At 36.3% G+C, this 12,749-nt stretch overlaps 1 protein-coding gene across 2 annotated transcripts in view; it reads right to left on the bottom strand.

The window, feature by feature from the left end:
* Nucleotides 1-12,749, bottom strand: part of ZFAND3 (zinc finger AN1-type containing 3) — a 135,535-nt gene that overhangs the window by 97,595 nt on the left and 25,191 nt on the right. For both annotated transcript variants that reach the window (XM_018085191.2, XM_029965039.1), the window contains exons 2-3: nucleotides 6,217-6,257; nucleotides 4,285-4,311 (exon numbers count right to left, since the gene is read on the bottom strand). In XM_018085191.2, the coding sequence (XP_017940680.2) occupies nucleotides 4,285-4,311; nucleotides 6,217-6,244 (55 nt within the window). In that variant the 5' untranslated portion in view covers nucleotides 6,245-6,257. The remainder of the gene's footprint in view (nucleotides 1-4,284; nucleotides 4,312-6,216; nucleotides 6,258-12,749) is intronic.

Consider the following 12,749-nt stretch of genomic DNA (forward strand, 5'->3'; position numbering starts at 1 on the left):
TGATGTTACTTTTGACAGTAGTAAAATGATTAGTCCTAAGCTTACATCATACAACCGTATTTTAATAAACTCACTTTCTATTAATTTGTATTTCCCCTCTAAAACTTTAAGCCAGGTTAGGGGAAAAGGAGTCAACTAAAAGTCTTTTAAGTCCCTTCCGAACCCTTCCACAAAATATTGCCCTGTTCTAACAAACCAAACAGAGTTATTACTCAGATCTTTACATTCTTTTAAAGCCACGGAATAATGCATACCAACAGTGTAAAAAGAGTCACCGGGGTCAGCAGTGCAAATCAAGCTTATAAATAACTGAAGCTCAACTGAAGTAGTTTATCCAATTTTTTCTTAATTCCATTTCCTGGTGACTTTCTTTCTCAAGTTTAGCATACATCTCATCTTTCAAGTTCATTAACTATGCCAAGACATCTTTTTCCTACCAGCCTTTCCCTTTTAGAAATTCTTTGGGTATAAAGTAAAAGAAATTGAATGGATGCCAAACAATATCTATGGTTATCTCTGAAATGTTACAATTTTCTATTAGTAGTGCTCTAGAAATTAGAAATATTTTTGCTACCACTGTAATCAGCTATACAATTTTCCAAAGAAATACTTAGCTGCAAGCCTGAGAAGATGAAGCCTGACTGCTTTCAAGCTCTAGCCAGTGAGTGACGTTCTTTGTAGCAAGCACTCCATGTACTTCAAAATACAAAGACCGAGATGAATACAGCAACAAATTGTAGCCTAATGAAGCAACATATTGAGGCACTGGTTTCCATCAGGAGCCAACAAAGGGAATACCATACTGAAAAAAGAAACATCTTGTGCAGCAATAAAGAAAACTAATTCTTTAGTGATGTTTTCGAACTTCTGAAAATGTTTGCTGCTTTTCCAACAAAGTACTAAAACTTGTGGATTCATGTTGAAAATTACAAGCATATGAAAAATGCAAACCTAACAGATTTTTCATCATTCATTTAGGACTGAAAACTTTAGAAACAGAAGGGCTGAATCACAGAATACGCTGAGTTGGAAGGGACCCACAAGGATGATTGAGTCCAACTCCTGGCCCTGCTCAGGATCATCCCCAAGAGTCACACCATGTGCCCAAGAGTATCATTCAAATGCTTCTTGAACTCTGTAAGGCTTGGTGGCATAATTTATCATTTATCGTACAATAGGATACAGCAAAAAAACCAAAATTTGAATGAGAAACATGCAAGATACACCAGTTGAAAAGGTTTCCAGAAAGCAAGCTGAAAGCTTGACTAAAGATCAAATTAGCAGTTAATTAACAGCAAAATCTATTTCGGCAGGAACACTGATTTTTGCCAGCTAATGCTTACAGTAGGTGTTATTACTGCCAGACATGGCAGTAATAACAGACAAGCTCTAAATAGCTCCCAAGATTTACAAAAATCAAGAGAAAAGAAATTGTTATTCAGTAACTCTGAGCCACATAAAAGTCCCAATTTTGTAAGCTTCAAAAACTGTGTATGACTTAAGCATGACAAAATAATGGTCTGCTCCAGAAAGCAGGATGTTTAAGATGCACAAAAATATGAAATAACTCTACAGTAAGAGTTCAGGTATGTTATATAGCAGATATTACTATCTATTTTTATTTCCCACACCCTTATTAGATCTTTTCAATTCAGGAAAATAAAAGGTTACAAAATTTCATAACCTAGCATAGAGCTAAACATACACATTTAAAATACATATGTATTTCCAGCAATACTGATTTTCTGCTTGTTAGATGGAGATTAAAAATCTGTAATTTTTTTTACTCATCAAGAAAACAGTATGTAAAAAAAATGCTTTATTTAAATCTAAAAATAAAACTGAACTAACAGTTCAGTAACGGTAAAGCCCTTAAAACTCAGAAAATTCTTGATTTATACCATTGAATTATTTTCTCAATTTCAATGATGCTGATCTAGCGTTTTGCAGAATGTGAACATAAATATTGTACAGTTGGATTAAGAAATGACACCCACTTCTAGAAGTTTCAATTACACATTGAGACAGAAGGGTTATTAATTTGATTCACAAATCCATGAATACTCCAATCATAACTTTATCTTCTTCCAGTTTTCCAAGTGCATCTGTCCATCAAACCTTCCTGCTGCACTTACCTTCAGCTTCACATACTATTGAACAAGCTGAAATCCACTTCCTGCACCCCTCTTTCCAATGCACTAAACCTTCTAAGATCACAATCAAATGGATTAAAGGCAGACTATGTGTTTTTGGCATCTTTTAAGTAGAAAGTATAGTTTCACCATTTTCTGTATTTAAATATTTGTTCTTGCTCCATAATAGTTTGTTCTGTGATTGTTCCCAGAGGTTCCAATTAAAACTGAGTTCTTGAGGTACCAGGTGTTGTTTCCACGAATGTAGAATTCCTGCCTGAAAGACCCTACTTTATAAAAGCGACATTTCAAAAGGTACTCAAACACTGCCCCTACCTGAAGGTGATATTAAAACTTCCATAAACCCAATGTGAGCAAAGTTATGTTCATAAGAGTACTTTTGAAAAATTTCACTCATCACTGTCCTGTATTTTAATCATTCCAATTTCACAGTTTACCATACTGAAAGAAGAGACGCTGCAGTCTTAGTGAAAGATGTGTTGTCATTAAGGGAGATACTCTGGCTGTAATGTGCATTTTTTCACTCATCAGCCTATATTCTGATTAAAAAACCCCAAAACACCACTTTATTGTATTTGTATTCTCAATGAATGAAAAGTCTGAAGCAACTATGTCGTAACCATCTAAAGAGCATATTTAATTTGAAGCACTTTAATAGGCAGTATTACATTTGTACTGTATCTGGAGACTTCGAGGCATTGATAGCACACAGTCAGCACTGAACTGGAGACAATGTTACAGCACTTTGCAGAAGTACAATTCACTTGAAATTATTTCAGAGAAGCTCTTGAATATTACAAAAGTCTGTTGCTTTTACAGGGCTAAAGTAAAACAAATCAGGTATTCCTTCTCAGAAGAGGTGGCAAAGAGGGCTGAATAGGACAGCTAACTTCAAGCTCCTCTACAGTATTTATCAACCTTTACGTGCAAGCCAAGAGCTAGTCTGGGGCAAATGAACAGCAAATTTGTGATTGTACAGAAGAGCTTACTGAACCTTCTAGATCTAGGCCAAAACATTGGGCACTTCTGGGCAAATGGTTGCATATATCTGTGCAGTATGCAGCTCATTCTTGCCATAGAAAACTGAACAACTTAATCTCTATAATAAATTGTGAACAGTATTCCCACATTTAATGTAAGAAAATGTCCAGAAGATAGCCAAAACAAGGAATGCCAGCCTCCCTGCTACATAATCTGGTTGCTTTTGCTGTTTCTTTCATCTTTAGACAAATGGGAGTGAAAATTCAGTGAATTTATTTTGGTAATAAATTTAGAAATCAGAAGCATTTGGTCAAACAATAAGGCAAACTGACAGGCAATTGCCCTTTGATCAAATTCTGTGCTGATTAATACAATGGATATCAAACTATGACCATTTTTTCCCAAGGGATGGGTGTTGTGGTTTAGGAACATTCTCCACTGAAACTCCAAACCACGCTGCTCACTCCCCCTCCCCCTTCCTCTCCCTCGGTGGTAGGCTGGAGCAGAGAACTGGAGGCACAAAAGCTAAAGATCACAGATTGAGATAAGAACATTTACTGGAGACTTCGATGAGGTAAGAAAACACACAGTAACAGCTACAATATCAATAATAAATGTACAAGATAGGCAAACAATTCACATAGGATTGCTTGGAACCGGCCACTCCCTCTGCCACGTTTTCTCAAATGGAAGGAACCCTTTCTCCCTGGAAATGAGTCCATTTCCCCCACCCCTGGCAATGACATGAGGTGGAATGGAATAACCTCCAGGTCCCAGCCATGCTGCTCCTGGCTACGGTAAAAATTAATCCTGACCTGGCTGGAACCAGGACAATGGGGAAGTCAGGAAGGGCAGAAGCAAAGAACAGCTCACAACCACATATTTACAAACTTGTACATAGTTCAGAAAGTCTGAAAAACCTGTTAAGGTAGGAAGGCTCCACGAATAAATCATATTGCACTGTAAACACAACAATGTTTTCATCCCTTGTTGCCCTTCTCCTCTGGTATGTATAAAAAAGTAATGCTTACACAAATGTAAGGTCCTTCCTGCTGTGTTTGTCTCAAATTAATTTTTTAAATAACAGGAAGACTAGATTCTATCCCTTCTCCCTGAAAAAAACCAACAAAAAATGTAAAAAGTTACTAACCTTTTTCGTTGTGTGGATTTCTTTTTTCTGAAATAAAAGAGAAAGGAAACAATGGTCAAGAGAAATCATATTTCGCAATCTTCCCTCACATACAAACCTGCTTCAATACATTTGAATAAATAATTTGCCATATTAAAAAAGAGGAACTTTTTTCACATCCTTTCTTTGGAGTGCCTGAAACAGTGAAAAACATCTTCAACACCTTACTTGCCTAAAATCTTGCTATCTGTGGTGTTAGAAACAAGAGTATACATCTTTCTATTTCTGTATGTGGCTGGAAACCCAGTATAAAAAATACGCCAAAAATATTTTCAGTAACATCAGGAAAAAGAAAAAAACAGAAAAATTCTTTTATGTTGGAATGATGACATTGAGAGGTTTCAAGTTATGACTCCAACAGAACTGGTTATTTCAATACTACTTGTTGAAGGAACCATAGTTAAGGTCTAAAAAAAGACAGAGTAAATTTGCCTTTTCCTACAATACCTTGTTTTATTCCAACTACTAGTAGCTTTTTAAGCTACTCAAACTCTTCCAAGAACTTATTTCATTAAAATAAACAGGCTCTAAGGAATGTCTTGAAAATTTAAAAACATAAGCTCTCCCGTCCCCCCCACCCCCACAGTCCCCAAGCACACAAATGTTTGTGTATCATCTTGCAATTTTACAACAGAAAAAATTTAACTTTATCAGAAGTAATGGAGTTTCAGAAGAATTGCAGAATAGAAGACAAGAACTTTTCTTCTTGTTAAACAGAAACAGAATTCCAAGCAAACAAAAAAAACCCAAACCAGTAAAACCAAAATAAAAGATGTTTTGCCTAATGCCTGGTCTGCTGTCTGAGAAGTGTTGGGTACTCTGCTAAACTCAGAATGTGAGGGATGGGCCATTTTGATGTCTCGGATTCAGAACACCCCCATTTCTGAGGTACACAAACATAAGCTTTTTACAGTGCTAATATGAACATATCAGTCTCACTGAATCAAATCAAAGACCTCGTAACCTGTTTGTGACTGTGGTTAATAGGGAAAGAGCACAAGAAAGGACTTACACTTTTTTCAATATACCATTCCAGTGACCCATGGCTTTGGAAAACAGTCAGAGAAATATATGCATCATTTTGCTGTACAACCTTAGACAATCTTTATTTCCCATATGTTTGTTTAATGAAGTGATGCTGAACCTAAGATCTATAATCTATGAGTCAAAATTCATTTTTTTTGTTAAAAAAATGCTGAAAAAGCTTTAAAGTTTAATAAAAATGCTGATCCTTTTAAAATTGTATCGGTTCCCCCAAGACAAATTACAAATCATGAACTATGACAGGACTTTAATTAAAATTAAAAATTAGTTTACAATATTAAATAATACCAAAAAAAAAAATTGAGAAAGGCAAAGCTAAAAGATGGTAATGGGAAACGGTCAATAACAATTCCTAAGATTTTACACAAAAGCAATGACCTCACAATAAAAAATAATATGCAGTAATTAGAATTAGCCTACCGATGAGCTACTGATGATTTAACATTCAAGGGCTGTAAGTAAAAAGAAACAAGGTATTCTATACCAACTTTTCCTTTTCATTTTTTATCCATTCTATATAACAGTGGTTATTATAAAATAATTCTATGAAATTCCAAATTACAATTCAGACATTCTGAAAGCCACATCATCCATACAGGAGCTGTGCTGGCAGTGGAGCTCCGGAGTTCAAGGATGTACCAAAATTCCATAAACTTCAAGAACAAGGTTTGATGGGTACATTTACACAAGAGGTTCTTGATTACCAAAGAAATGAAGCAACGAAGTGAGGAAAACCTGATTACATATACACACTGAAAGAAGAGAAACCCATGCACAAATCCTAAAGGAGATGCCAACAATGTGGTTTCAATAATCTAACAAAAACACAAAACCTTTTACTGCACTTACCAGCAAAGCATTTGGAACAGAGATTCATAGTCTTGCTGGACCTGGGCAAAAAATAAAAAAAAATAGAGCTAAAAAATTCATTATATTTCTAATCAATACAGGGAAGGTTTTTGGGGAATGGAAAGGGCACAGAGAGGGTAAGAACTTATATGGCTAAGAATCAAAGATAAGTGGTTGAAAACAGCTGAACTAGAAACAGTCAGGGAAGAGACTTCCTGTGGTAATCTCTTCCCAATTTAAAGAGTTTCCAAAACATGACTTCCACACATTTACCCTCATATTTGAAAATAAGCTTCCTTTACCATTCAACGTATATGTTACACACTCGTTATTCAAATCTTTCTACTGCAGTATGATGATAGACAGGAAGCACCAATACATTCCACTTAAATATCAGACTTCCCTTGGCAACAGCTCTGCAGTCCTGACAAATCCTGACTACAATACAGCAATGGAGAGATTAAAGTATTGTACTTATAAGGACACAGACATATGTGCTCTTGAAGTCTAGCTGGAATGGCTTAAGTAGTTATTACCTCAAGCTGTTCATTACTACCCTCAGCTGCATCCAGCAGTACTTTAAAATAACCTGTCTGGCTCTGCACTGACATGGACTAGGACAGTTCATATGATCCATTAGAGTGGCTCAGCTTTGAGGGCAGCAACCTTCAGCTGAGAGAAAAACAGCTGGAGAACAACACCATATCTTGAGCCTCCCAGATGTCTCCAAAGTTATCTATGCAATTATGCTGCAAGTGTTCAAACCTCAGAAACTCAGTATGCTCACAGAAAAAAAAAAAAATATATATGGCTATAGACCTCCCTAGGGCTACCATGAAAATACCCAGAGCAAAACTCTATGGGAGAACGAGTTCCTCCTAGTTTACAAAAGCTCTCTTCTAATATCACATCTCCTTCACAAAGTGACCTGGAGAATATTCTCGAAAGTGTTGAAATGTCTTTAAGTAAGAACAATCCAGTTTCTGTGCACACCAGCCAATATTTGATTTGTTCAGCATTCCTGAACTAGCTCTGCCATTACATGTAAGTATTAAAGTTGTCCTGAGCAGATCTGAAAGTACCTACTGACAGGCAAGACGAGACCTTTTTGCCTCCTCAGGGCAGCTCTAGCTGGAATATATAATTTAGGCAAATTAATTGAACCTTTAACTTTAGAAATACGCACACACAAAAACAACTGAGACAATCAAAACAGTTGTTTTCTATTTCCAGCCAAACACGGATGGAATTTTGAGAAGAGATCAGCACCTTAACAACACAAATTATAAAAAACTGCTTGCTATCTTGAGAGAAAAAAATTGACCATTTTTTCAAAGCAATTATATCACAAATGAACATACATATCAGGATTATAGAAATTTTTTCTCCCCACAGAGTTTGTAGAGGGTTATTTTGAATGACTTTCCAGTAAAAAAGTAAATCCAGACTTGGTCAATCATATCTTAGCATTAGTCACATCGAAACATTACAGATGCTTTTCAATTCATGCACATTTGAAAGCTGGTTTACATAAGGCTCAAGAATTCTAAAAGAACACACATCACTTGAGATATAAGCATTTGCCAGCTATAGCAAGAGCCACAGACACATGAAAGCTAGTTTTAAATGCAAACAGTATGTGCACAGAAGAAAAGTTAATTCCCAGGAAAAGAAAAGCAGATCAGCATTTGTAGCCATACAAATATATCATCAGATTGGTAGATACCCAAAGATTCAATATCTGCAAAGATTATCTACCTTCAACAGAACTGCAATTAAAAAGAGCACAGTGAGTCAACACCTACAGCATTAGTGTGCTGCAGTTCAGTACTCACTGCTTATGGGTTAGACCTTCTGTAGGAGCTCAGTATGCCAGGCAGGAGCTTCTCTGCAAAGCCATTAAACCCCAGCGGCAGCAAAGAAAAAGAAAGGCAGAGTTCAGCTGGTTCATATTGATGACATTAGAATGGGCAATGACAATAGTGGTATAACCAACCATCTCAGTTGTTAAATATCAATCCAAAGCCTCATATAATATTTACTTAAAAGCACACCAACAATGGAAAACGCAGATGCAAACACAACATACAGCTATGTGAAAAAAAGAAAAAAAAAATGCCATTTACTCCTAACACACAAACCCCACCAGATTTTCTGAAAGGACAGCGCTATTGGACAAGTGACCTTGTGAGCTAAATAACTTCAGGTCACTGTTATAGTGTCAAGGATCACTTTCTCCCCAAACCTTTTATATGCCTTTTCAGGGCATCGAAGTCAGTCTGAGGCTGCTACCTACCATGAGAATCTAAACTTATGAGTGTTTTTTCTCTTAGTTTCTTTTACACAGCCACTTATGTGAGTGCAGATACATCATCATTATACTATAACTAAAAAGAGAGTATTTTTATTAGAGATAGAGTTACAGCACTGATCACAATAGCTTCTTTTTGAAAATGCAATATTTAATTAGAGCAAAAGCTTTATAAAGAAAACACATTATGCAGTTTACATACATCAAACTTACTAGGTATTATCTGAGATTCATATCACTGTCTGTCAAGTAAAACATTGTTCAATAGCTCTTTGTTACACTACAAATCCCTCATCTCATTGGCAGGATTTCCTCTTTACAGCAGGTAAGGGTTCACTCACCAGACTTAAAATTGAGCAAGCCCACATATTGCTGTTCTCTCATGAGGCACATCTTGTTAACCACATTGCTGGTTTATATTAATTATTTCTCAGCGACTCCAGAATTCACCGAAGCTCATAGTGCCAAGGAGGAACACAAACATATAAAATTTCTTTGTTCCTGATAACCTTCTCAAATGTATCATACATATGTAATATCTGTTATTTCTAGAGAAAATTTTATTTGAAACACTCAAAGTTCTGAAATATCAGTCTTGGTCATGACACAGCCTTCTATTCCCACTTCATAGGAGAAAGATGGTCACAGGTAACTTAGGGAAGGGAACACAATTCCTGCTTCTAGGAACACAGAGTAAAATCATCACTGTACTGGTGAATAAGGCACAGCAAAGCTAGAATTCAAAGTCAGTCCTGGCAGTGAGAACTGCGTGTTTTAGATGGCAAGTCTTTAGGCTGAGACCCAACATTTCTACACCCTTCTGTCACAGTTAGATTGGGATATTTGACATGCTTCTGAATCAGATATCAAACCATCCTGGTTTTTAACTGGACTTACAGTAATTCCCAGATTTTCCCCATAAAACTCAGGTTCATGTTGAACAGCACCTAATCCAGAATTACTCACATATATATGTACAATAACCCTAGCAAGCTGGTTTTATACTGATAATTTATAATCTCTGCTTGTACATAATTTAAGCTGGTATTCAGAAAGATATTCATATTTATAGATAAATCAAGTCAAATAGAATGGTATTATCTCTGAGGTAGAATATAAAGTTAAACCCTCTTTGAAGGTACTTCTTTCTGTCAAAAAGAAACCATTTAACTAAAGGGTGACACAAAATTATTATGTAGATTGGAAACCACAAGGTGAAGCAAGCTCAGAAGGTCAAGTGGCACACTAAGTTAGAGGCAGAGGATACTTCAAGGCAGCTGGAACACCCAAGAGGTTCCAGAATGATTGCACGCAACCATTCCACAGGGCTCAGTCCGAAAAAAGTGCGGGTATTAAAACTGCCCCCACTGCCAAAGAAAGAAAACACTCCCTTAACAACATGACCATGAAAGTAGTAGCAATAACATGGGGACTTTGGAAGTGAAAGAAATTTACAGAAATGGGAAATCCTGGAAGTTATAACATATTTATACTTTTAGCAGGAAATAAATCGCATGTAAGGGTAAAAAAAAATAAAATGCACATTTGAGGCTACTCAAATCATCATCCCTCACTTGCACTGTCGTGCCTACAAATCGCCACAGCAAAGGAAACTACGAGAGCATTCAGACAGATGCACACAGACCACCAAAAGGCCCCAACCTCGGTGAGATGGACATCTGCATCTCCAGTTAAAGGCCCATAATGCAAAGTGTGAGCCAGCAAGAGTCATTAAATATCAAAAGTTGCATACTTCAAACCCTATATGTGTTCATATCCTACAGCACAACTGATATGTAACTAATCAAGAAAACTGAAGAGATTGCTTCCCCAATTCTATTTTCATATGGTACTTCCAGAACATTCTTTTAAAGGTGCGGAGTGGTCTTATCTACTCCACTAAGAGCACTCGCCGTTATTTATTCAATTTTATGCTCCATATTACTATCTTTTCCTTTTATTCCTTGCCATTTGACAGTACCATTGCAAGGTACCATCCAAATCAATGCACATTCCACCCTGTCTTCACTGAAAGTTTGGTTTTCCTTCCCAGTAAATTTCCTCTCCCAGTAAATGACTATCAATACAAAACCACATCCAGAGAATGCAGCTGAATTCTAGTCATAAATCTCAAAGGCTGTGAGATGTACAGTAGTTGAACAGAACAGACAGGATTGAAAAAGACAATCTCAATCTGAAGAACAAGTTACATGTGGAAATTTTGTGCAGTCAAAGGGAGTTAAAAAGAAGCATACTGAAATTTGACTGATCTTAAGATAGTCTCCAAAAACGACCTTCTGCCAAGAAACTTAGATAGGTACACCTAATAAATAATGAAGGTTTTGTAACAAAATCCTCCGTTTTCCAGCAGCGGGTCAGGTGCTTCATAGCTTCATCATCCCATCTCAAAGATGAAAAAAAAGGCAAACCAGAAACACTAAAAACTAATACTAGCTTTACTCTACACAAGTGCCAAAGGGCAATACAAAATGCTCAGTTTCACCTTTATTAGCATGCTGCCTACACTTTTTAAAGTAATGGTGAACTACTATTATTAGTGTAGGTGCTCACCAATGACAACAATCATGCAGCTGCATCAGAGTAAAAGTAAGTAAAGATTCTATGCCTCAATGCTTGAAAAACAACACTAGAATAATCATAATTCTTGAAAATAATTTTTGTTCATCTGTCTTCTGATGACGGAAGAATAAGGGTTTTGGAGAAAAAATGCTTTCATATAACATACATACATTAGACATTTCATTTTAAAGACATTTAAGCCTCAGATGCTAATTAGGTGTGACTGCAAAATCCCAGATTCTGCATTTTTTACTGGAAACAAGGTTTTCCAGCTTATCTAGTAATGATTCATTATGATTCAGAAGTTCCTAAGAGTTGGTAGCAGGAAAACATATCTACTCCAGTGGCACTGTAATTGCATTGGTGATTAAATGCATGATGTTATAAAATGCTTCCTGGTCCCCTTCCCATACAGCAATTATAGTGGGATCACAGTGTCACTACAGTACAAACATATCTTAGCCCCTGAATGATACCTGTCCAACACTGTCAGAGGCCGTATGTTCGAAAAAGATTAACGTAATATGAATAATGTCATTAATCAGTTAAAACTACAAAGATACTCCCTATGCATTCAGCACATCCTGCATCACGTATTTTGCAACTTAAGACAACTATACATATGATAAATCAATGCACTTATACTACTGTAGTTAATGATCTGTCACCATTTCCATTATAAAGCAATTTTCAAAGGCTTATAACTCTGCCAAGAGTTCACTCCGAGCTGAATCCTGGCACACAGCAAAAGCAAAACCATAGAGCACATATGTTTACTTTTATCCAACCAGGCTAGAAGAATTAGTTATCATTAAAAGAAATCGATCCAATCCTGTATTTCCCTTACACGTTTCATCTTTTGCTTAGAGTGTGTAACGCTTCACCTTGTGCAGCAGGGAGGTTAACTAGGCTGTGTTAATAAGACCCTCAATTGTCCTTTGAAAGTACATGAGCTTTTGAAGAAAGCCATTTTACTTTTCTAAATCAGAAGTCACCTCATTGATTTCATATATGCTGCATATTTGATATTTATAGGTCCTCCATAATTTATGATCTTGTTAAGGGAATACAGGCAAGGTTTTTTGGGCAGTTTAAACAATTATTCATATTTTCAAACTGAGGCAGCTCAATTATTCTTCATGAATGATGTATGCCAAATTCCTTTAAAATAAAAGAGCAGAAGTGGAGCATGTCAAATGTAGGTGGACCTATAGAGAACTTGGCAACCAGAAGCAGTAACAGGCGTTCAGAAACAGATATTTAAGTGAACTAAAATCTTAAATTAAATATCCCACAAATGCATTCAATATCCTCTACTTGAGTATTCAATATCCTCTAATTCACCTGTTCTATACCCGTACACTCAGTGTTAAGAATTCTAGTTCAATTAGAAAAGTGTTATCAGTAAGATTTTTTTTATTATTACAACTACTTCTGGGGTTTGTCCTTGAAAAATATGAGTATTCTGGTTTTGGGTTCCTCATTTTCACCACTAGCAATTTATATGTTGCATATTATTTCAAGATTTTTGGTAAGCTGCTGAAAATGATGCTTCAGTTAGTGAGCCACACATTCATACCTCAATTTGAAATGAAATGGAGGGCAAACTTTATGAACAGTACAGTGTGCTAGTGCAATGCCC

This window comes from Manacus vitellinus, unplaced genomic scaffold (assembly GCF_001715985.3).
Source record: "Manacus vitellinus isolate BGI_N305 unplaced genomic scaffold, ASM171598v3 scaffold_8_pilon, whole genome shotgun sequence".
Taxonomy (NCBI): domain Eukaryota; kingdom Metazoa; phylum Chordata; class Aves; order Passeriformes; family Pipridae; genus Manacus; species Manacus vitellinus.